Here is a 26,888-nt window from a genome sequence, read left to right as displayed (position 1 = left end):
TTCCGCATCAAATATTAATTCTTATTAATTTGTTCTCACTTTTGCATTAAATACTAATCCCTATTAATACCTAATTGTGCATCAAATGGAAAACATAATACTTAGTTTGCTGCACCTTATCATAAAAAGGGTCCATAAAAAATTTCAGCCAGTTCTGTCCAGCAGTCTCCAAGAAAAAGTTGAACAGACAGATAGACTAAGAGAAATATAAAATAGATTCGGCAACAAATGTTTTCTAGTTGCTAGAGAAAGTAAAAGAGGGAGGGGAGAGAATGAGAGAATAGGGGAGTGAGAGGAAAGAGGAAGAAGAGAGTAGGAAGAGGGGGAGAGAGAAAGCAAGAGAGAAATTGTAAAAGGTGAATATTACGTACACTTTTTAACTTTACTATTTTGTTGTTCAATGTCCCCAGACAACGCCGGGTAAGCATGCTTTTTTTTTTTTTTTTTTTTACAAGGGTGTCACCACTTATCAAGGCCCAGAGGCCACTCGAGGATAAGGGTTAATAGGTATACATTAGTCATTGTGATTTTAGCATAGTAAACAGTGGGAATTTTGAAACTTGGATTACTTAGGGGGACGATTCAATTAGAACTTGCTGAATATATAGTTTATTAGCATTGACACTGTAATCCTTATAAAACCATGATTATCAACCAAAGTCAGAATACATTGTGACGTGAAAACAGACCCTTCCCACTCCCTCCCCCTCCCTCTTATTTATATCATTTCATTCTCTTATTCACATTATTCTTCCCACCATCTAAAGCATTCATGTGCAGAAAAAGTATGCAAGTGACAAGCAAAGAAATACCATCAAACGTCAACCCACAATATATTTTGTGTATAGGAAAGATTGCTTTCAGTAGCTGTTTGTGACCTGTTTCAAATTTTATTAACACTTCATATTATTTAGATTCTTCATTCCAAGTGTTGACATTTAAAGCGATTTTTAATGTTTTTATATAGTAACTAGACTTTTTTAGGGCAAAAGTTACAGTCCATTGACTTAGACTGAATGCTTGATGCCAAATTGATGGTTGAATATGTTTAAATTTGGGCTCATTTTTTGCATTCAATACTAATCCCTATTAATCCCTAACTGTGCATCAAATTGTGCAATGTTTCGGTCGATGTAACCTTTCACCTTCTTTAAGTATATCTTGCCAAACCTGGCAATCTGCATGTCAAACCCGGGAATCTGCATGGAATTTTGAACAGAACCCTTTAGAGGAAAGCATGTTCTCATTCCGTCAGCTATGACCGAGTAGAAGTCCTAAGTAATTTTCAATTGTATTTTTAAGTCGCCTGCACTGAGGATTGAACCTTCAACCTTCAGGAGCGTAACTTTTTTTTGCAACTGAATTTTACCAAGTACTCTATTCACTGCATCATGATTCCTTGATTACAATCAAGGTAACCATCGACTTTCTTCATATGTAGCCGCAAGGACTCATGATGCAGTGAATAGAGTACTTGGTAAAATTCAGTTGTAAAAAAAAAAAAGTTACACTTTTGAAGGTTGAAGGTTCAATCCTCAGTGCAGGCGACTTATATAAACAGCTACGTGAAAATGATACTCAAGACGAGAACAGTAATCCAAAGAATCCAAATAATCAATCCTCATCTAAAAAATTCAGAACCATAAAATATTCACACTTCTTTTGTACATACGTGAAATAGACAGTCATTAATTATTATACACCCCCAACCACCTGGTATCCGTCAACAATTTATAAATATTTATTTATTTATTTTTTTTTTTTACAATATTACATTATCAGTTAATAATAAATACCACATATCTGAGGTGTTGGTACATAAAAAAAGATGAAGTAATTGACAATAGTTGAGCTGATCTGAAGGCTCCTTTTTCATTACCACAAGATGAATTTTGGTGATTTAGAATTGGTGAATGCAGAAGAGAAGGAGGTTTTGCACTTTAAGATAATGGAAGAATCAATTCAACATGAACATCTGCTACTATTACATAATGGCGATTATATTTGGATGGAAAAGATTGAACGACACGTTAAAGGTCAGAGGTGATCTCAGAACACAGAAGTTGACAAAAACATGTGACTTTTTTAACAAGGATTTTCAGTCTCTATTTCAGAATCTATTTCAGAATCTATGTTATATTTCTCTTAGTCTCTCTGTTCAACTTTTTCTTGGAGACTACTGGACAGAACTGGCTGAAATTTCGTATGAACCCTTTTTATGATAAGGTGCATCAAACTGATGAGCAAGCTGCTGAGACTTCAAGCAGAAAAGATGTGTCTGGGTGCTGTCCCCAATGGGGGAAGGGCAACACACACAGTGTGGCTGAATGTAGGAAGATGAGCTATCCATCTACGTGTCTTTTTCTCTCACTCACACGTACATAAGTGGACTGTCGTTTTGATGTTTTATGTGACTGTCTCTCCGTTTTAAATAAACCTGTTTTTATAAACATTGGTGTCCGAATAAGTTGATCAGCAGAGAAAAAGAATCTGGGTTCACAACGACGATGGAACGATTGTGTATAATGGTAAACAATAATGTAACGTTGCAAGAAGCAGACAAAAGTGATTCCGAAAGACTTAGCACAGAAGGAGTATAACAAGGGGCCAGAAAAGACAATTGCAGAAGTGATTCAATTTATGGAATATCGACTAGTATTCAGCACTCACATTTTAAATTGTCTTGCCAAAAAATTAAAAAATAAAAATAAAAAAAACCCAAAGAAAATGAAAATCAAAAAGAGAACCACAGAATCAAATTGATACATACCAGCACACGAATAGATTACTCACTTGACTGTGTTACAGCAACCTCTGCTCAACCGTTAGATTGTAGGTTAGGGTTAAGTATGCCATTGAGGCTCGTTTGCATCGAAAGATTCACTGGTTGAATCATGTTGTATGTGTTTATTGCATCATATTGAATTTAATAGTGTCTTACCACCTGACTAGTTGGGCTCAACTAAATAAACCAAGACAGAATCCCAGACAGCTGGCATGTTCCATTATTCTTAGATGCACAAATTCATTCTTTGGGTTCAGATTAACTGCTCGTCAATGAATGGAGAATGTATTATAGAGCTCTGATGTTGATAAATCTCAATTTGATTCTACAAAATTAATTTAAAAAATATAATTTAAAAATCTTTTAGAATTTTTTCTATTTGTTACAAAACTGATCTTCCAAATTACACGTCTTGGGGAGGCCTCATGTTTTGACAAGCTTCAGGGCTTAACCTTTACTCCTGATCTTAAATGGAACTCATACATCAAATCTGTTGCCAAGGCTGCTGGAAAAATGGTGGGATCCTTCTATCAATCCAGTAGATATCTCACTGCTGATGAAATTCTCTATCTATATAAGAGCCAGGTACATCCAAGGATGGAATACTGTTGCCACATCTCGGCAGAAGCTGCTAGAAAGGACTTATCCTGTCTTGATAGAGTTTAAAATAGACTTTGTAGCCTCATAGGAGATGTCCTTTTCTCTTCCCTACAACCTCTATCTCACAGAAGAGATGTTGCGAGTTTGTCTCTACTGCATCGTTATTTTTTATTTTTCGGTTGAGCTTCAATCTATGGTCCCTCCTCGCCAAACTTTCATGAGAAACACTTGTTTAGCTGAAAACACTTAATAATTCCCCCACTCTTTATCTTTGCCTAAACCTAAACATAGATTCCATGAGCAAAGCTTCTTTCTTAGAACTGCACGCCTGTAGAATTGTCTTCCGTTTCCCTGCTTTCCAGCTCACTACAATATGGTTGTCTTCAAGTCTAACGTAAACAAGTTCTTGATTAGCCGTTCCACTTAACAAATTTACCCAATTTCCATTTACTAACGATTACTATATTATCCAATTTCTACTGTATACTCTTTAACCCTTATCCTCGAGTGGCCTCTTGGCCTTGATAAGTGGTGATGCCTATGTAAAAAAACAAAAAAAAACACATTTGCGAAAACTTTTTACTTTCATTCAATCTTGGATTACAAAACATTTACAATTTAAAGTAACTTTTGTAATTTAGAATTTTTACAAAGTTTTTTTTTTTCAAGTTGATGCTAGATTGAAAGATTGGGTTTGGTTGGGTTTGTTTTATGGCAACACTATTTTCGATTATTTAACACCGAATTCAATAATTTTGGAAAAAGGTTTTACACTTGTTTATATTTTCAAATATTTATTCATGATGTTTGGTTTGGTTGTTTTGTTTTACGGCATATCAAACCTTTTTCGAGTTATTTAATGCTGAATCCAGTAATTTTAGAAAAAGATTTTATGCTTCAAGTTGTTTATTCATAGTGTTTTATTTGGTTGTTTTGTAGAGGAAAATTTTGGGCTTTGCAGAACATGATTGAGTTTTGCAAAAGTAAAAGGAAAAATAATAACATTAATTTGAATAAAATATGCATCAAGTGCGCTTGAAAGCCAAATCACAGCGTAATATTAGGAAAATAAACAAATATTTTACTTGTTTGAAATTTATTACAAATATATTTCAGAGGTATACTCCATCTTCAGTGTGTTGTTTTGTTTTTTTCTTTCTTGCCATATTGTAAAGTTGGAGAAAGAAAAGTTTGTAAAGAGCCACACGTTGTTTCAATATGAACTCACACCCTTGAAATAATATTAATGTTTGGTACATTTTAGGTCAGGAAACCAGTATCTTTGACAGCTTGATATAGTAGCATCAGTATTATTGAAAGAAAATGTAACGTTTTCAAATCATGCAATGAAAACACATTTTTCATATATTAATAACCCACTACTTATCAAGGATAAAAATCACTCAAGGATGAGAGTTAATGAGATTGTCAATGATGGGTAGAATGAGCAGACTGATTACTTTAAGATGACAGTTTTACAAGTGTTTGTTTACATTGTACTTGAAGACAACCATGTTGTAGTCGGTAGAGAAGCGGTCCTGTGGTATTGAAAGATAGGAAAGAAATTCTGTTCATAGAAGTTCCATTTGGTTTTAGATACATAGAGGAAAAAATTTCCAGTTGTGGTAGATAACGAGTTCTTGCTGTTAATGTTTTATCGGCGGGGGGGGGGGCTAAGAATTAGAGCTCAGCCGAGCATCTGCCACGAAAATAACAATGGAGTCGAGAAAAATTAACGTTTATTTTGTTAGAAAGGTGATGTAGAGGAGAGAAAAAAAAAACTCATCTCCACTAGATTGTAAACCCGATTTTGTACTCTGTCAAGGCAAGGCAATAAAGGATGTTCTGAGTGGCATCTCCTCAGCATGAAGCAAGAGGATTTTGAATGCATCTCTCCATACCATGCACATTTGCAGTTTCAATTTTGAAAACTGCAAATGTGCGTGGGGATGTGCATGGCGTGGAGTGATGCATTTATTTTTACTCTTTTTCATCTCAAACAAGGCAGATTATTTGGGATTGTGTCTTACAGGGAACTGTGGGGAGTTGAGCTGTTTATTCACATTACATTTAAACTTCTGCAGGTAAATACAACCAAGGAAGCAGGAAACAAATAAGAAATTTCAATGTCTTGCTTCCAAGAGAAGAAACTATTAGAATAAAAGACTTTCTGGCATCTAAGAACCTCAATAGTGGAGGGGTGGTATTTTGCTGCTTGTCAGGTGAGTCCGGGGGGGGGGGATATGTATGTCATCACCGATATACCTTCATTAACATGTCTGACAATTTTTCATAGAATTTCATACATTTGATGCTACGCATTCAGTTGTTAACATACAAAAACTTTGGACATCGATGACAGACAAGAATTAGATAAGAATGGTTCTAGCAGTTGTAAACAGCCTGTAAAAGTTCTTGAACTGTTTGAACTAGGAATCATGACATTGCAGAAATTAAAAATCAGAGATCAATTTTATAGATGCTGCGTAATGATTTGGTTTGATCATTTTATGACATGTCAATCATTTTCGAGTTTTTTAACGCTGAATCCAATAATTTTGGAAAAAAGTTTTCATGTTTCAAGTTCTTTATTTATTCAAATATTTATTCATCATGTTTGGTTTGATTGCTTTGTTTTATGGCATGTCAACCAATTTTTGGGTCATTTAATATTGAATCCTTTTTTATAGAAATTGCTCCAGGCAAGGTATGAGGCCACTTGATGTAAGGAGTTAAAAAATACTACTTCAAGCTCAAAAATTTGCCAAGAAGTGTTAGATAGAATAGATTCTGACCCGGAAAACAGCAATTCTTCCCTCTTTGTCAGAAACATCGATCATAGAATGTGAAGACTAAAAGACAAAATATGGGAAGTGAGAGTTACGCAGATGCTGAAACTAAGTGCAAGATCCATTTTATATTCTTAATTTTTGAAAAAAAAAAAATTATACTTTAAGTACTTTTTATTTTCAAATATTTATTTATGGTGTTTAGTTTGATTGCTTTGCAGAGAAAAATTGTTGTTTTTGATTTTGCAGAATATGATTGAGTTTTGGAAAGGGAAAGGAAAGATAAAGGAAATCAATGGTTAGTGCATTTTAGGTTAGTAAGCTAGTATCATCAGACAGCCTGATCTGGTAAACCAACAACCAAGATAATGACGATTCTTTCTTTTGTCCTTTTTTGTTTTATGGCATATCAACCCCTTTCAAGCAAATTAATGCTAAATCGCAACAACTAATGTAAACGATCAATTCATCAGTTTCGTTTGTTTTATGGCATATCAACCCTTTTTTTAAAAAAAAACATTTTTATCACAAACAAGACATATTACAACAAAAAAAATACAATTCACCTATTGTAAAGGAATAATTATATTTTACTTGTTTTAAACAAATTAAAAATTATAACTTTTTGTTTTCTCTGATCCTCCATACATTTGGTTTTAATTTCCTTCCATGGTATTTTAAAATGTGAAGAGACCAGATAAACCACACCTCTTTCTGACATGCTAATTTCCATGGGAGATTTATTTATTAATGACCTAGTTATGTGACTGACTGACACACACACACGCGCGCGCACACACACGCGCGCGCGCGCACACACACACACACACACACACACACACACACACACACACACACACACACACACACACACACACACACACACACACACACACACACACACACACACACACACACCTGGATGTAAGAATAGTATGAAGTCATTCTATTAAATTAACAACTCAGAGAAAGGATTTACGTACCTGAAAGATTATACCTGTAACAACAACCCTGAACTGCAGCAAAACATAGTACGTCGTTGGGTCATAGGTTGCTAAGTTGACAAACTGCAAGTTGTTGTAGAGACTATACAGTGCAGCTGGGACAATGTACATGACAAAAACTGCAAACAAATACAAAACAAAATGCATTTAGAGAGAATCAATTCAGGAACAAAAAAAAAAAAAAAACCCAAAGAATTTAAATTTTTCTTCAGTTAACAAAATTTGTTTTATAGACTCATCACAATCAGAGATGTAAAACACGATTTGAAATTTTAGGAGATCCCACTCCAATCTCAGTATTTTTTATAGCAGCAATAACTTATGTATATTATTATTTAAAATGCTTAGCAAATGCAGAACAGTTGAAAAAGAAAGCCAAGGAAAACATAAAAGAAGTGATCAGAATAACAAAACCAATTAAAAAAAATAGAAATATCTAAATATTTGTTTTGCAGTTGTTAAAAAATTAACTCAATTCAAAATTGGTGGCAAAAAAATGGATAATAAATTCTAAGACGATTTCAGAATATGCATTCATCATCTAAATTAGTAATTCTCGATTTTTTAAACATCTGAAATTCAACTGATTACATGTAAGAAAAATATTGGCACTTTGTTTCATATTTTAATTATATTATAGAAATTAGAAAGCCAAATATTACTGTTTTTTTCTCTCCCAAATAAATTACTTATCTTTTTGTAAATCATCTTTTCTGTTGGAGTTATAAAATCCTTTGTGGGTAGTAGTGTGTGTAGGTGTTAATCACAATTGATTTAAATGTGTTGTGCCATACATAGCTACATGGTATATAAACAGTGTCCATCGCTTTATTGCAGATTAATAAAATATCAATATTTCACTAAATATACGTCAAAAAAAAAAAAAAAAAAAAAAATGAAATTTGTATCATCAAATGACTCTTTCAAGGTTAGTTATTTTCCAAAATTTTATTCAAATCCATGTGATATTCACGAAGTTATCACATTTTATTTATTATCAAGTAATTTATACTGTCCATCGCTTTATTGCAGGTCTTTTAAAATGCAAAAAAAAAGGGGGGGGGCGATTAATGGTTATCAAACAGAAAAGGATTGTTGCTGGACTGGTAAAAGGATTGTTCATCAAAGATTTAGCTATGGAGCTGGAAAGGGGTCCAAGAAGTTTGGCTTCATTCATGAACAACCCCAAATCCAGAAAGGACAAGGGCACCAGGAGAAACCTTTCACATTCGTCGGAAAGTCAACCAAAATCCAAACAGCACCAGTGCTTCCATTTTTCCAAGAGCTGGAATCACTCCAAGATTAAGGCAGGCCCGATGTAATGTGTTGAATGAGATGGCAAGAAACATCAAAACTATTTCAAGGCCTCCATTGAGCAAACAATATAGTGAAAAACGAATGGCTTGGGCACAGAATTACATGAAAATGGATTTCCAGCATGTCCTATTTACAGATGAGACTCGTGCTACTCTTAACGGTCCTGATAGATGGGCCAAAGTTTGGAACTCGAACGGAACTTCAATCTCTTACAGAGTTCCTCGCCAACAAGGAGGTGGACCTATCATGTTTTGGGCGGGAATCATTGGGGATAAGTTGGTTGAGCCATTCCAAGTTCCAGAGAGTGTAAAATTTACCAGCAATGCGTACACGGCCTTTTGGGATAAATATTTGTCACCATGGTTAGATGACCTACTATTGTTAAGTCGCTTTCAGATGATTTTTATGCATGACAATGCACTATCCCATTCTGCAAGGGCGACTGCAGCCTTCCTTGAATTTATGGGCTTCTTTGGAGAAACCCTCATGAGCTGACCATCATGTTCTTCGAATCATAACCCCATTGAACATCTCTGGTCCATATCGAAAAGAGGTGTTTATGAGGGAGGAGAGCAATTTACTTCAAAGGATTGCCTGTGGAGGAAAGTAGTTGATGTTACCAGAACCATAACTCCTTTTCAGATCAAACAATTGAATTCTTCAGTGGACAAAAGGTTGTTTAAAGTTATTTAAAAAAATGGTAAATATGGCGATAAATAATTAATTTATTTGAGGCTTAGCACCTAGGATGTGCTTTGTTTATTCTTCTTTAACAGAAAAATATAATAAAAAGTAAAGTTTTCATGATTAGACATTGTATTTTTGCTTTAATACAACATTTTAAGAGACCTGCAATAAAGCGATGGACAGTGGAAATTCCTTGATAAAGAATAAAATGTCATAACTTTGTGAATATCGCATGAATTTAAATAAAATTTTGGGAAATAACTAACCTTGAAGCAGTCATTTGATTATACAATTTTTACATTTTTGTGACATATTTTTAGTGAAATATTGATATTTTACTAATCTGCAATAAAGCGATTGATGCAGTTTATATATATGATTGGGCAGGCAAGGTCACAAGGGAGATAACCGAAGCAGCAAAACTGAAGTTGCCTGGCAGGACACTATATATACAAATGTAGGCAAATTTGGGCATATTTTATTGGCTTGAAAATATTGTTCTTTTTTACCAATTACCATAAAATTTTTACCATAGAATAGTTTTATAATCATCAAAAAGCCTGCAAATTTTCATGTAGTTTCATAGAACCAAAGATATGAGCATTTCAATATTTAATTTGGCTACAAGTATATATATATATATATATATATATATATATATATATATATATATATATATATATATATATATATATACACACACACACACCACCTTTTTGACAATTTTATAAGTTCCAAATCTCAGTGACTATTGATCAGAATTTAACAAATGGAGGCTCGCTGGAAAGGTAATAACCTGAATGGTGTAGTAGGTTATGTGACATTTGCCCTTAAGGTTGCACATTAAAGGGATCATCCATCATCCAGAGCCTATTTTTGGCACTTTTTTACAGTCATAAAATGTTTCCATCCTAGTCATTTGTTTTCCTAGTTTTGTATATGAATTACAAAATATCTGATATTTCCCCAAAAACTTGATGGAGGGGACCACTAAAACTTGCTATGATTTCAAATCATCTGAAATAGCAGCAAGAGGAAACTTTTAAAAATAAATTAAATATTTCTCATATGTTATATATCTCCCCTCATTTGGAAATAGGGTACGATTATGAATATTTCCAGTATCAAATAATCCTTATACACTGAAATTTACTTTATGTATGCAAACCAAAAAGAGGAGATATAACATATGAGAAATATTTGGAATCAAGTTATCTGTTATTTGAATCATTTGAAACAATAGCAGCAATTTGAGTCTCCCTTCTATCAAGGCCAGATGTTTTGGAGAAATATATATATGGTCTTGAAAGTTTTTTAACCTATAAAACTATATAAAACAAGCCTTGCATGCGTGGTCTCCCTGCACGTGAGATGACGCCACAAAAAAATAGTGAAGAAATGATGAATGTGAGAAGTGTGAAGGGTCAACATTGCCTTCATATTTTCACAAAGTTTCAAAATAATCTAATGTATGGGGCAAAAGTTATGGGGTAAAAAGTGTAATTTTTTGCAATTTGGGGAAATTTGTGACCCCTTTTGAGATCCTGGGAAAATGGACAAACGGTGCAGTTTCATGCCTTAAATGTATATTTGAATTTAGCCCGATGGAAAACCCCTATATAGACATACATATCAAGTTTTTGAGTAATATGAAAAAATAACTCTAAAAAGGCATATTTTTTTAGCCCTAAAAGCCCCAGAGGGATGTGAACCAGAATTTTGCCAGGGTCACCCATAATGAATTTATTAAGAATAACGGCCTCCACATTTTGGCCAAGTTTCAGGAAAATCTAATAGATGGATCAAATGCTAGTGTAATTTTTGGCCATTTTGGGGCAATTTTTACCTCTTTTGAGTGCCTGGAGATGCTGAATCCCAGTGTAAATGAATAACAGTGTAATTTCAAGCCTTAACACATGCACATTTGAGTTGACCACCATGTAAAAACACTATATAGTCAGACATATCAAGTTTTTGTTGAGAAATATGAAAAAAGAGCCATAAAAAGGGCGTTTTTAGCACTAAAAGTCCCTGGGGACACAAACCAGAATTTTGCCAGGGTCCCCCATATTGTATTTATATTAAAAACAATGGGCTCCTCATTTTGGCCAAGTTTCAGAAAAATCTAATGGATGGATCAAAAGTTATGGCGTAAAAAGTGTCATTTTTTGCAATTTGGGGGCATTTTTTTTTTTTTTTTACCTCTTTTGAGCCTCTGGGGATGCAACGGGAATTTTTGCAAAAAAAAATTTTTTTACTGTGCACATCTATTTAATGAAATACAATTTGTGGTAAAATTTTAGGAAAAACTAATGGACGGTTATCTGGCAATCATCTGGAATAATGGATGCACGGACGCCACTGAAAACATAGGTCCCTTTCTGATAAATCAGGGGACCAAAATATATGTATGATGGTTGTATTACAGTTATTTCCTAGATGTTAATCCAATAAAATTCCAGTGTTTATAAAATATCATGCAATAATGGGTAGAGCTGTATTATTGTGAGGACATTGCAAAGGCTGCTGCAAAGAAGATGGGTTCCCTCTATCAAGCTAGAAGTCTATTCACACCTAAGAGTGTCCTGTACTTCTACAAAGCCACCATTCACCCATACATAGAGTATTGTTGTCACTGGTGTATCTACAACTAGTCTCTCTCTCTCTCTTGGATAGGGTTCCATGTAGAGTCTTCAATCTAATATATCCCACCTTGTCAACTAAGCTCCAACCCCTGTCCCCTCACTGCAATGTTTCATCTCTGTGACTGTTTCACAAATATTTTAATGGAATATGCTCTGATGAACTCATTGCTTTTATGCCCCCTTGATGTACATACCCCCAACAAACTCGCTTAGCAACAAAATCACACCCCTTCACTGTAAAGATCCCTAAATGTTGGAAAGCTTTCTACTCTTAGAGTTTCTTCCCTCAGACAACTAGATTTTGGAATTTCCTTCCTGCTACCTGCTTCCCTGATTGTATTGACGTGCAGAAGTTTTAATATAACAAACTAACATCTTGCTCAACTCCTCTAAACAGGGTTCCAAATAGTAGCCCCTTTTATCCAAGTGGTTATATGCCTTGTTTGGAGTGAACACAAGTTAAAAGAAAAGAAAAAAAAAGTTTTTTAGTGGTGTTTTTCTTTTATCTTGTTATTCATATAAATTTATATACAAGATATCCCATTACCACCAATTAAAGCTTTATGAATGCCAGGATAACAAAATTTATGATTGAGTGCAATGACATTTGTGGAAACAAATATCTTTAAAAAAAAATGTCATTGTTGAATATTGCAGTAGCAGTTGTTCCCCCTTTCTGAATTCTAAACAAACAAAAAGCGCAAAAGGATTTAAATATGAATCTAAATATTTTATTATTAAATTTTTTTTGTTATATATCTTCTAGGTTTTTGTTTTATTAAGCTTATTCTATGTTTGCATCCGGAAGGCACATGTGTTTGCAAGTAAAAGCATAAGTAGTTTCTTACCATGTTTATTCCGCACAATTTCCTTGTACAAACTGGAGAATGTGTTGCTGAAAGAAAAGAAAGAAAATGGTATTTGTGTTATAGCTTAAAAAAAAATAAAAAAACTTGTTATGGCAGATCAATTTTTTGGATTAAAAGAATAATTGATAAAAACAAAAAGAAAATTAAAAGGAAGCAAAAAAATTGAAGAGAAAAGAAAATTAGAAGAAAAAGAAGAAAAAAGAGAAAGAAGAAATAAGAAAAAACAAAATGAAAAAAAATTTGATTGAATTGTACTTAAAAGTCCAACAAGTAATTCTTGTCCGTTGTAAACACTTTATTGAAGACAAGTTGCTATTATTACCCTTAGCTTCGATGTTCAATACAGAACAACCTAAAAATACATATAGCAAACATTTTATTTTTTTTTTATTTTCAATATTAATTATTTACATGTTTATGACAAATGAACTTAGCACAATGTTTTATCTGCAGAACTCTTCTTCCTATTTCAATTTCCTCCTGGAACTTAAATTCCAAGTACAGCAAACAGGAAAATTTCAACAAAATCATACAAACAACAATAATTCGTCTCAGAAATATCAAATATATAAAATATTTTTTTGATACTATGTTTAAATGCATGGCATCAGTTATGTGTTATCTCCCTTTATTAAAAATATTCACTGATGTTACTCAAGATATAGATGCTTTCTCATGACAGGCAATGTACAATTCGCCAATACAAAAAATAAGGGCATTAAATAAACATCAAGATGTTGCTGTTAATTCCCAACTTCGACTTTGTCTTACAATATTACAAGATAATGTTCATAATGTAACTAAAACTATCTATTTCAAATTAAGGTTTCTTAAAACTGCTCTAAATATAATACTTTGAGGACATCTTGTGCTATACTTAGGCAAAGACACACATATACAACATAATCATTACGCTGTGACAACAGAATATTCTTTTCATTCTTTTGACTCAAGTATATATCCGACACAGTCAATCAACCGAGAGCCACATCAGTCTATATAAAAACATATAAGATATTAACGGATATATACTCAAAACTCAAAGATTGTTACAGCTCTAATAATCATGTTAAATCACTAAAGTTAAGCAACGTTGAGCCTGGTCAGTACCAGATGAGTGACCATGTGGGAATACCAAGCACTGTATGTAAAAAGACGCAAACACTTCTCTGCAAGAACTGCAAAACAAAAAAAAAACTGACGTCTGCAATATGTAGCTTACAGTTTGAAAGTCAATGTCTAAAACATGTTTAACCATCGTTTTACCAACATGTAACATCAAATTGTAAAACCGAATACAATAATATTTAAAGTAAGCTTTAAATATTGGAAAGAAACGTATATTTTTGAGTCATTAATTTAATCGAGCATCGAAAGTAAAAATGAAACAGATAATACTTACTCTTTCACGTAGATGACAATGGCTACCAGCAACTTGAGGAATTCTGTAAGCATAACCACTGTGATAATGTTGTATGTAAAAGTGTTTGCTGATGTTTTTGTCGAAGTGACCAAAATACCTGTTGAATAAGAAAACGATAAACTTGAGTTATTTTATAACACCTGTATTTTTTATTTTTATTATTGCATCAAAGAAACTGCCCATCGGTAGGTTTTCCACAATTCAGTTGGAAATAACATTTTCGTTGCTAAATGTGCAGATTACATTTACTGTTGAGGCAGCACTTATCACGGCCAAAATTCACTTAAGGATAACGGTTAATAACAATTAATCAATTCGATGAATTTATTGCCGTTAACAAAGAAAATTGTTCTGATTCTAAAAAATAGAGGCTTGATATTGTTCAATCATCACTTATGAAGGCCAAGAGCCACTCAAGAATGAGGGTTAATGTGCTGGAATGATTTTCAGCCAAAATTGACCAAAGTATTGAACTAAGTTTGATTAGTTATGGAGCAGTTTATGACAAGTATTTGTTGCCTTGGATTTGGAGATGACCACTTTGTAATCTGCAAGGAATCAGTTCTATGATAACATGTTCCACAAATGAGAAGTTCTTGGAAAGAAACTTTGTTCATAGAAGTTTCATTTACTTTTAGTTACACAAGGAAAAGAATGAAAAAATAAATATTAGAATTTTAAGATTCATAATGGGGATTAAACTAAAAAAAAAAAAAAAAATCTTTTTTGAAGCTAATTACTTCACTAGTCTAAGCTCTATTTTTCACACAATTTTTACCATTTCAATTTTTGGTGGCTATTAAGTATTTTGGGGTTTCAACTTCTTTCCGTTATTAAATAACCTTCAACGAATGTGCTACAATTCACTCATGGTGGTTTGAGTTGGCTTCCTCTTTCAAGGCCAAAATCCACTCGAGGATAACGAGCAATGAAATGGAATAATAGATCAATAAGTATAATTATTTATGGGACGACAAATACTTCTTGACATTCAATTTGAAGACAATTACGTTGCAGTTTGCAGAGATGCAATTCCGACAAAGTGGGGGAAGAATTGCTGTTTTCTGACTCAGAACTATATCAATCTAACACAAGGTTGGCTAAGTTTTTTTTATGTTGAAGTAGTATTCGTTAGCTCTTTACATTAAGTGGTTTCATACCTTGTCTGAAGCAATCCAGCAGCATATAAAATGAACAGTAAGCACTTTCATAAGACAGTGACCCGTTCAAAATGAATGTTTATGCTAGAGCACAACTGGGCTATTATACTCGACTTTAACATTTTAAACTTTAATTCAAGCCATCTATATATATAAAAGCAAAAATGTATGTATGTGTGTATGTTTGCATGTCTGCTAAAAACTTTCGACAGACACGACAAAAAATTCACAAACTTGGTATCACATCGAAGCTCCATCCTTTGATAGAAAAATATCGAAAAATTGGCCAAAAACGTTAACTTTTTCACCCCGAAATCGACAAATTTCGACAGGGGGGGGGTCAACAAAAACGGTCCTCTCGTGACAATGACCGATTCTACGCATGCGTCAGATGACGTCGTGACCTGATTTACTTTAAATAGTTGAAAAACCAAACAAATTTCGTGTACGTCGCTTTAGCTCAGTTGGTTAAGGCCTTGGTTCATTATCTAAAAGTTTTGAGTTCGAATCATGGTCTGAGATGTTTTTTGTTTTTTTTCGATTTTTTAAATTTAAATATTGAATCAGTATTATTTAAGCCATTTTTCACATAACGTTCGTTTTTCTGTTTTTTTTTTTTTTTTACTTCACTTATTCTTAGCGACACCCAAAAACACCCGGGTACCCACCGAGTTTTTAAATTTTAATATCGAAACAGGCTTATTTAAGCCATTTTTCACATGTTTGTTTTTCTGTTTTCATCGTTCGTTTGCATTACGTTAGTTTTTTTTCTCGCTTAAGTGTTAACGTTTTCTTTTTTTTTTTACTTCACTTATAACAAACAAACCTACATCATCGTCGTAACGCTCGACGACTTCCGGCCGCGCACCTGTCAATTTCGTTCTTAAATAAATTCAAACATCTTTCACTAACTCATTCTGGCTGGCCAATTTTATTTTCAAACTTTGCCGCAGAGCTTCGGGTTCGATCCTACCCCCCCCCCAGTTCTTTTTTTATTTAACACCACACACATATACAAACACCCGGGCAACGCCGGGTACCCCCGCTAGTTATATATAAAAACAATTTCATAAAATCAACGGTAGGTTCTCTTCAGTGCAATGTAGACTACAATGTATTGTGGACTAAGCAGAATCGTAATGAATTGATTCATTTTCAGCAAATTTCAACCTTAGTGTTGGAAACATTTGCTGTGCCAGTTTTACAACTTGTAACAAATGTTGTATAGCAGGTGGATATACAATATATATATATATATATATATATATATATATATATACACACACATATATATATATATATATGTGTGTAAAATTTTGTTGAAAATTTAAAGACTCACGTTTTCTTTTTATAACCTTCGTTTATTTCCTGGATTTTTTCCATTACAGCTGTTTCATTGGTGAGTAGGTAATTTTACGATTTATGTTTCCATAAAAATATCCTATGTGTGTGCGTGTCTTCTAGTGGTTAAAGTGTATTAGAGTGTATATACATGTCACAGTATTCTATATGATACGTGTATATACGTGTGTTCTGTATATTTATGTGTCTGAATTCGTGCTTCGTCTCATGGTATAAAATGTTCTGTTGTGTATTGATATGTTTATACATAGTGCAGAAATATTCATTGTGCATGTATTTAAAATATTTGTGTGTGTGGGTGCTTTTTCACATATACATGTAGTTAACAAACGTGACACAAACTTTTATAGACAGCTTTTTACAAACAAACGATAACAATATGTTTGCTCATCTCAGACCAAGAGAATCACATTCTTATTGGTCCAAATTCCTCAAAGAATGCCAAAATAACGAGTTATATTTACACGAGTTTTATTCATCTTATGGATTCCTTTGTCAGAGTTTGGCATGCTGAGTCTCTTTCTACATGTTCATTCTTTTATCCTGTCCACTTCCAACAGTCATCTGCACATCTGTTTGCTAACATGTTTTTTGCCAACTCATTAGTTTGATCTCTGCTAACTATTACATCAGCAAAACCCCAATCACGTGTTCAAGGACACAAAACAGGTGATATCTCAAGTAAGTCTAAATTTGTTTATTTCTAACGAAATCTACTTTAAAATTCCTAAATCGACTTTGTTTATTTTATTTCTGCTTAAATTCCTGGCTAAACATTCCAAGCTGTCAGTACACATTTTCCAAAATCTAATCGAGAAAGATTTTTTTCTTCTTAAAAATAATAATAATAATACGAGAAAAACCCAGGTAACCCAGTGTTGTCTGGTCAATATCTAACACAAAACTGGAAGTTTACATTGCAACAGCTTTGGTGCATGCAACAGAAGTAGACATAATTCTGTTTCTCATTGTGCATCTACCTTTATGTCAACTTATCAGGTGACGTCAAGACACCTTTGTCAGCAGCACCTATTGCACATAGTACAAAAAGTCGTTTTTGACACTCACTTCACTTTGAGGCATGCTCCAACACTCGTCATCAGCTTGCAGTAACAATCCTACCTGTAACACGAGCAGCAGTTCTGATCCTGCCCGTAGTATCAACAGACTCAACGATGATAGTAGCAGTACAGCCAACCCCCTCAGTGATTCCTGATGACTGCTGACATATCATGATCATTCACTGCAGTAGCTCTTTTCCTGCATTCACAATATCAGCACTGACTTAGCAACAACGTTAACAGTATAATTTCAAGTTGACATTTGGCTTTTGGGCCAAAATCACAGTGTAGTATGTGCTTCATCTTTTCTGTTCTTGGTTCGTGTAGGAAAATCCTTCATGACTGAAACAATTTTTATTTTTATTCTTATCCAGAGTGCCCTTTATAGAGAGCTGGATTTTTCCCCACATTAAAAACCGACCTTGCGTCTAACTCTGCCCTCGCGGGGAGGCAAGTAAATAGAAACATTAACAGTACAACTTAGTTATGACATATCAACATTGCTAAGACAAATTTTCATTATCAATTGCAAACTCATAACGATTCATAACACAAATAAAACGAAGTATTTACCCCTCCCCCCCATCGCCCTGAAAAAAAAAAGAAAAAAAAAGACAAAAAAAAAAACACTTCTTTTTTCCATTCGAATTGGTCTCCTTTCGTTGTTATCACATTCATCATGCCATTTTTTTTATTTTTTACTTACTAGTTGAGAGGAAATCATGGTACACAAGACAAACAGGTCATGTCATCACAACTGCCCTTTTGCTTAAATGTATTTATTTTTAATGGTAGCAAAGATTAAACACTGTGACAATAAGGAAAGGGGTGGGAGCAATCCGGTGCATTTTTTTTTAGACTTGATAAGAACAACGTTTTTACTGTAAAATGAGTTTTTTTTTTCTTTTTCTTCGTAAAAAGAAAAAAGACAAAGGAAAAGAAGGAAAGAAAAGAACAAGCAAAGGAAGATAATAAGAAAAGAGAAAAAAAAGAGGGAGAAAGAACAAAGATGGAAGAAAAGGGAGAGGGGAGGAGAGGGCAAAGCAATGAGAATAAAATAAAAAAAGGAGAGAAAAAGAAAAAAAAATCATGATTAGAAATTATCTCAAAAAGTTAAATATTTTATCAAACTGACAGTCCAAGTTTTTTTACAGGCAAAGATTTATGTTAACTTTGTGTAAAATAAATAAATCATAAATTTATTCCTACAAGAAATCCAACAACTTGTCAACCATTTGCATTCACTCTTCATACGAATAATTGATTTCCTTTTTTGTTTAATGGCTATTTGTATAAATGACAATCATGTTGACAGCATACAGTGGTTACCCTGTTAGATCATTGAAGTTAAGCATCATTAAACCTGGTCAATACTAAAATGGCTGACCACTTAGGAACGCCAGGTGTTCTCCGCTTATCGCTTATCTCGGTATTGTTTCCTTGCTACTAGAATCAAGTAGTGTCAACTCAGGGCAGAAGGATTAGCGATTGCACAATTTGTATTTTTAGCTCGTTACATCAAATGGCTTCACGTTTTGTCTAGAGCGATTTCATAAAAAATATATTGTTCAAATGTACATCTATAAAGTTAGAAGATAAATTAAAACAATTAGGTTAATCTAACAGAACTTGGGACTTTACGAATAATGTCAAATTTAAAAACTAAAATCTAACTCCACATCCTTTTTATATCACGTGACCAAACTAACCAATCAGATCCATTAGGATACAAATGATTCAAATCACTACGAATAATCGACAAACTATATTTCCACTTAATATGAAAATTTATACTTCCGTATCATAATGTGTCATAAACACGGTAAAATCACGTTGACACACCAGTTCATGAAGTTAAGCATCACTGACTCTTGTCAGTATTAAAATGGGTGATCATTTGGGAATATCAGATGCTGTATGTACTCTCTGCTTATCTTAACATTGTTTCCAGTCGTCCTGGACTTATTAGTGCCACTAGAATTAGCCAGTGACAACTCAAGAGAGGTGTGTTGGAGATTGCGCAACCCTTGCTTCATAGTTACATGTGAAGGAACCCTTACAAGGGGTATCCATTGACTCTAGAGACAGAACGGAAGCTAATGCAGTGAAGAGCTTCTTGTTTGAGTAGGGAGAGAAATTATTATTAAAAAAAAAAAATAGATAATTTTAAAATTACCACTTTTGGATTCACACAACTGGCAAATAAATGTAATGGTTTTTGGGTGAGAGACTTAATTTTTTTCCTTGAGTGACAAGACATTAAAAGCAAAGGAGGGGGCTGAAAGTTTTATACACAAATACGTTTTCAAAAATTAAAAAAAAAAAGGAAAGAAAATCCTCTTACTTAAAATAATAATACATTTAATTTTCACAAAGATGGAAAATTAGGGAAACTTTGATTATATTGCTTGTATTATTAGATTGTTCAGAAAATTTGTCTAATCTTCACATGCCTAAAAAGAAAGAAAGAAAATTTTTTTAAAGCATTTTCAGAGTTAATTATTTAGAGATAAACTTTTTATTTGCTGAAATAATTCATTAATGTTTCTCACACTAATCGTTTCTTCAATAATTCTCTGCATTACCATTCTTCCAGAGAACGTATCGAGCCTGCTCTCAGGCAGCAAGGCATTTGCTAGAATTTGCTGTTTTTTTTAAGTTGATGAAGTTTGTCTTATCAAAAATGGTACATGCTTAATAATTGTTATGCATTTTTTTTTTAAATATAACCCTCAGACTGTGGGAACGTGGAATAACAGGAGTTGATTCAGTCGGGTTCGTGGTTTGTGAAAACAACACATGTTTTGTGAGCCTAACTTCAATCTGAGGTCTGGTAACACTGTGGGGGACACAAAGTAGAGTCCTTTAGTGTGATACTAAGGACTTTAGTTAAGTTAATCAAGCAAAATATTTGTAATACGTGAAGCAACAATTACTCAACTTAAATACGCCTTGACCAATCTGACTATAGCAAAATCTCACCCCTTCAATATAAATAGCTCTTTTTTTTTGCTTCAGACAGTTTACATTTGGAATTTCCTCCCCACTTCATCCCCAAATGTATGAAGATGCATAACATTTAAATGTAATGTGAACAAACAACTTGCTGCACAACTCTCCACTTAGTAGGCCCAGTATATATCTGGTTCTTACACACGGTAATCACTTACATTTTAGTAATAATATGCCTTGTTTCGGATGAGGTAAAAGTAGCTGAGAAGTGTCTGGTAGTAAAGCCGCAGTTAAAGCTGCCTTAACAAACATAAGTAAAACCGTGTATAAGTAATAATAAAAACACAAAGCTATTTTGCTCCGCTATACAATTAGACTCTATAAACGAAAAGACCACAATGGCGATGAAGGCAGTGAGGTTATTAATCTACAAAACGATCCAGAAAGAATAATACCATAAAGTAAGGCAGACATTAGTCATAAAAATCGTTCAGTGAGAGAGGATAAAAGAATGAAATTCGTGACCGGAACTGTAACAGAAACTCGCTATGTAGCAAGCGGACAACAAGATATTGTGTTTTGAAAGAAACAGCTTACTTTATAGGTTTGTATATAATCATGTTTATCAGCTGTTTTCACTTGTGACGTATTAAACTTAAAATAAAAAAGATTATTGTTCTGTTTAACAAGGAATACATCCAGCAACATTTATCTCCTCTTGACGACTCTTTTTCTTAGGGTGTTTCCTTCAGATCCATTCACTAGCTGAGCACTTCAATGCACGTCTTCGATCCCTTTTTACTGCTTTAATCATGGCATGATACTTTCTATCCCTTTAAATATCTCAACATTTTTGAAGAATTATTGCCTTTCTCCTCCCTTAGCATAGAATAATGTATTCTTTTTTTTTAGTATTATTTCTTATCAACACTATCTTGCTATATGTAAAATATTAATCTAAACTCCCGTAATTCAGCTGTTACTTAACATAATTTGTATTTGTAGCAATATTTTTTATGCTCAAATGCTTTCTAATCTGTAAGTTTATTAAATCTACAATCCTCTTCTACAGGTCTTTGTAAAATTGTTGTCTACCTTGTTTTCATTTCATATTTACATGTTTCTAAAACAATGTGTTCATTATTTTTCAGTTTTACATTCGGCGGTGATCAATAAATGCTAATAAGAGGTTATGCTATCGGAGAGTTGCACATTTTCTGCGAATCATGCATCCTGTAGGCAGACATCATCTCTCGTTTTATGAACGACAAAAGTATAATACCTTGTAACCATTTATGCATTGTCAGAAATATAGAAATATGTTCCCGCACGGAAATACTATAGCAAGCCCCACTCTCCCCAATGGTTTACTTCTGCTTGTGCAGCTGCCATTTGTCAAAGGCAGCATGCGTTCCGCAGATTCAACCGACATAAGTCCAGCTCAAATAAACAGAAGTTTATAGAAGCTAGAAATAATTGTAAGAGAGTGATAGACACAGCTAAGACAGATTACTCTGAAACCACCAGAAAGCGCATCGAAGCACAGAAATTAGGAACCCGGGATTTTTGGAAAATCTACAACAGCATAGTTAATAATGGACAGTCAATTATTCCCCCACTAACAAACAATCATGAGGTTGCTTGCACGGCAACTGACAAGGCTAATCTGCTTGCCAGTCGGTTTGCCTCAAACTCCACACTGAACTCGGTACACCACTCACTCCCTGATTTTCCTCTGCGAACAGACGCCACACTTGACGATTTGAAAATCACCCCTTCTCAGGTACATGCTATTATAAAAAACCTAGACACCTCAAAAGCATGTGGACCAGATCTCATCCCGGCTGTGCTATTAAAAAAATGCTCTGCCGAGGTTGCTCCAGTTCTGTCCAAACTTTACAAACGAATCTTGTTTTCCCGACTGCTGGAAAACCGCCTCTGTGGTACCAGTCTTCAAGAATTCTGGTGAAAGAACTGACCCACTAAATTATCGCCCCATTAGCCTCTTCCCGCTTTTCGCCAAAATATTTGAGTCCTTAGTTAATCAAGCCCTAGTCCAGCACCTAACAGCTGCTAAACTCCTGACTGACAAACAATATGGATTCAGGCAAGCCCGTTCAACAGCAGATATCTTAACTGTAGTTTCTGAACGTATATACCGTTCATTGGATAAAACAGGGGAGGGTAGAGCGGTGGCCCTTGATATATCTAAGGCTTTTGACAGGGTATGGCACGATGGTCTTCTAAGGAAAATTAGATCATATGGAATCACTGGAAGAATTCATAATGTAATTAAATCCTTCTTAAGTAATAGAAAAATCAAAGTTGTCCTCGACGGACATACATCCAAACAATATGACATAAATGCGGGAGTACCTCAGGGGTCTATCCTTGGACCTCTATTATTCCTGATATTCATAAACGACCTCCCTGATAATATTGTTTCGGAGATGGGTATATTTGCCGATGACACCACTCTCTATAACAGATATGAGGGGAAAACAAATGAACACATATCCACGGAAATGGCAGAAACACTAGAGGACGACCTCCAATCCGTAGTGGAATGGGGACAAAAATGGTTGGTCACATTCAATGCTGCTAAAACTAAGCTTGTTTCCTTCAATAACTACAAGAAACCTTCTCTATCACCAATAGCAATGGCCAAGAACACATTGCCTGAAAGTACTTCTTTTAAACTCCTTGGCCTAACGTTTACAGGGAATATGAACTGGAATAGATACATTGAGAGCATTGCCAAGGCTGCTGCAAGGAAGGTTGGCTCCCTCTACCGTGCTAGAAAACTACTTACGCCTGCCAGTATCCTATACCTCTATAAGGCAACCATTCACCCATGTATGGAGTACTGTTGTCACATCTGGGCTGGTGCATCTGCTGCTTGTCTCTCGCTCCTGGACAGGGTTCAAAAAAGAGTTGCCAACCTGATAGGTCCTGAACTGTCATCTAGGCTTCAACTTCTGTCCCATCGACGAGATGTTGCATCCCTCTGCCTGTTCTACAAATACTTTAATGGTGAATGCTCTGACGAACTGCAAACACTTGTACCTCCCCGACGTAACTACCCCCGACAAGCTACTAAGTCTCATCCCTTTACAGTAGAGATCCCTAGGTGCAAGAAAGCCTTTTACTCCAATAGTTTCTTCCCCAGAACTGCGGGTCTTTGGAACTCCCTTCCGGGATTCTGCTTTCCCAACTGCAATGATATGCAGAAGTTCAAGTGTAATGTTAACAAACATCTTTCTACTCTTCTCTCTTCATAATGACCCCACTAATTAATTCCCTAATAGTAGCCCCCTGCTTCAAAGTGGCACTGTACCTTGTTTGGGGTGAAAATTGAATAAAAAAAAAAAAAAAAAAAAAAACTCAACTTCAATTTGAGGTCAGCTAAGACTAGAGGTACGAACTAGAATCGTGACAATGATATATATATATATATATATATATATATATATAGATAGAGAGAGAGAGAGATTTATATATCTATCTATCTATATATATATATATATATATATATATATATATATATATATAAAAATGTAATATTTGGTTCATTAAAAGTGAATAAAACCATATTTCTACGTTACCAATTTAATTGAAATTTTCAGAAAATCTATTTTTAAAGTAAAAAAATGTTTGCATGTTATTAAAATAATTTAACATTGCGAATTATAAAAATATTAAATTATAAATGAAAATATTTTTCGTAACTGCGAGATTGTCCCCAGTTCATTTCCGGTAGAAATGATTATTGAGATAAGTATTATTTGTATTAATTTTTATGATGCTCATGCAGAGAGTGATCCGTGCTGAAATAATAACGTTATTATTTAAAAAACCATTCTTAACATGGAGAGGGGAGGGTGTTTTGTACCTATTCTGTACTTTAACCTTACAATTGAATAAAAAAAACATCTTAAAACTTGAATTTGGAAATACGATTTAAAAAATAGTGCAGATCACTCACTGCATTTTTTCCTTTTATTATTCTTAAAGAGTAAAACTTTTCTTATTCATGAAAAGAGTTAAGCCTACGTAAATAAATAAATAAATGTTTGTACACGTGACAAATTATCAATAAATGGTTTAGTTACTTTTTAAAAAAATTATTTATGAAAAGAGTTAACGTAAATAATCTTTGTAAAAGTAAGTTCAAAAGTGCCATAGTTGTACTCCCATGCGTAATTTCTATACTTATGGGTTTTTGGAAATTTTTTTCACTGGATTATTATTGATTGGACACTAATTAAACAGATTATTAAAAAAAAAAAAGTCTAAAAAATAAATCATTATTTCGACATTTGAAAGTGGTGCTCACTTTTTAGTTACAACGTTCTGATAAATCAGTCACCCATTTTGTAACCAATAAAAACGCGGTATATCAAAACCATAGAAAGTAAAAATAATATGAGTCTCTACCGCATTTGTAAGTCAGAAATATATTTGTTTCTCAAAGAAAAAAACAATAGATTGAACATGACTTTTTTATTGTTTTTATGAAAATAATGTTTCGAGTTTTTAAAATTCTTTTTTTTTACTTATTTAGTTAAAAGTCAGTTTGTGGGTGTTTTTTTTTTTTTTTTTTTAAATAATTTGTTATTATGAAAGGTGAGGGTTTTTGTTTTTTTCAAAACTTGTTTTTTTTTTAAAATTTTTTTAAGTATTATAAATTTCACTACCATGCTGGAGAAATGTTGGTGCTAATGCAGAGAGTGATCCGCGCTATTTTTTAAATCTTATTTCCACGTTTAATTAAAGTTTTATGATGTTTTTTTTTATTCAATTGTAATTACGCGTGAGCATAAACGAAAACTGTTAAATATGCACTCGCATACCAAACTGCCTAGTCAAAAAACCTTTAAGCCAATAAACACGAAAAAAAATGCCCCTTCCCTGGGTGACCAGAAGTGGGTGCTCATTGGTAAATTTTTAGATTAGGTCCACCTCCTCAATTTTCTTTTAAATGACGACTTGTAAAGGTTTTCGACTATGCTGAATACGAAAATCGCATTGAAATTTTGCAGAAATAAGTAGTTATCAAGATATAAAAAGTTGTATTATGCATTGTAATCTTTGGCGGCCATCTTTTTTACACGCGTGCATTTGTTTATGGCGCGTGAGTTTTTTTGTTTGATTTCTTTTGTTTGGTAATAACCCCTGAACTCTGGGACTATTTTCCATTTCACAGCCGTAGCCTTCGTTTACGCTATGCGTGAGCGTAAACGAAAGCTGTTTAGCCAATAAACATGGGAAAAAATCCCCCCTCTCTCAGGTGGCTAGAAAGTGGGTGCTCATTTTAAGTTAAATTTACATGGAAAAGTGATCGCCCACTTTTCGAAAAAGTAATTTCTTCATATCATAAAAACTATTTTTTTGCAACGGAAACGGTTAGCAGATTCGTTTTTAGCACACCGAAGTCTACAAAAAAAATTTTGTTATATAACATATATTGAGTGAGTTCCTAACAGTATTTTGTATAGTTTTTTTAGTTTAAACTCATTTTCCCAAAATTTCCCCAAACTTAACGTATTCGATACAGTCTTCCGCCATTTGAATTTTTCAGATATACCGATAAACATTGAATGTTTTTGAACCAATTATACATTACATAAAAACACTAAAATCTTATCCAGTTAGGTAGAACATTTACTTTTCTTGCCTTTGATAACATTTGTTATATATTTATTTTTTGACAACTTTTTTGTATCTGTGTTTAGTAATATGAACCCTTTTCATTTAATGTTGCGTTTAGTCGGCTTGAAAAACAGTGTTTATCGGTGTATTTGAAAGCTACAAATGGTGGCGGACACTGTTGATTACTTTAAGTTAGAGAAAGTGAGTTAAAACTAAAAAACTATACAAAATTCTGTCAGAAACCCACCGATTATGCCAGCCTATGTCATGGTAACATATTTGTGGGGTTTCAGACACTGTTTTGTATAGTTTTTAGTTTTCAACTTACTTTCCCAAACTTAACGTATTCAACAGTCTGCAACCATTTCTGTTTTTCGAGCCGATTAAACATTTTACATTACATAAAAACACTAAACAATTATCCAGTTAAGTAGAAACGTAACTTACCTTACCTTACCTTTGCTTTCATTTATTTGTTTTTGGACAACTTTTTAAAATCTGTGTATAGTAACCCCCCCCCCCCATCAACCAAATATTAATTACTAACTCACATTTTTGTATACAGAAAACAAAAAAAAAAAA

The 26,888-nt window shown here is 33.7% G+C and overlaps 1 protein-coding gene across 1 annotated transcript in view; it reads right to left on the bottom strand.

The window, feature by feature from the left end:
- Positions 1-26,888, bottom strand: part of LOC145243890 (UDP-galactose transporter senju-like) — a 156,978-nt gene that overhangs the window by 1,608 nt on the left and 128,482 nt on the right. The window contains exons 2-4 of the mRNA XM_080107000.1: positions 14,099-14,216; positions 12,676-12,722; positions 7,158-7,297 (exon numbers count right to left, since the gene is read on the bottom strand). Of these exons, the coding sequence (XP_079963126.1) occupies positions 7,158-7,297; positions 12,676-12,722; positions 14,099-14,216 (305 nt within the window). The remainder of the gene's footprint in view (positions 1-7,157; positions 7,298-12,675; positions 12,723-14,098; positions 14,217-26,888) is intronic.

The sequence above is a fragment of the Euprymna scolopes genome, chromosome 22 (genome assembly GCF_053919585.1).
Source record: "Euprymna scolopes isolate OS-2025 chromosome 22, ASM5391958v1, whole genome shotgun sequence".
Lineage (NCBI taxonomy): Eukaryota > Metazoa > Mollusca > Cephalopoda > Sepiida > Sepiolidae > Euprymna > Euprymna scolopes.
This window is presented reverse-complemented; position numbering and strand designations above follow the sequence as displayed.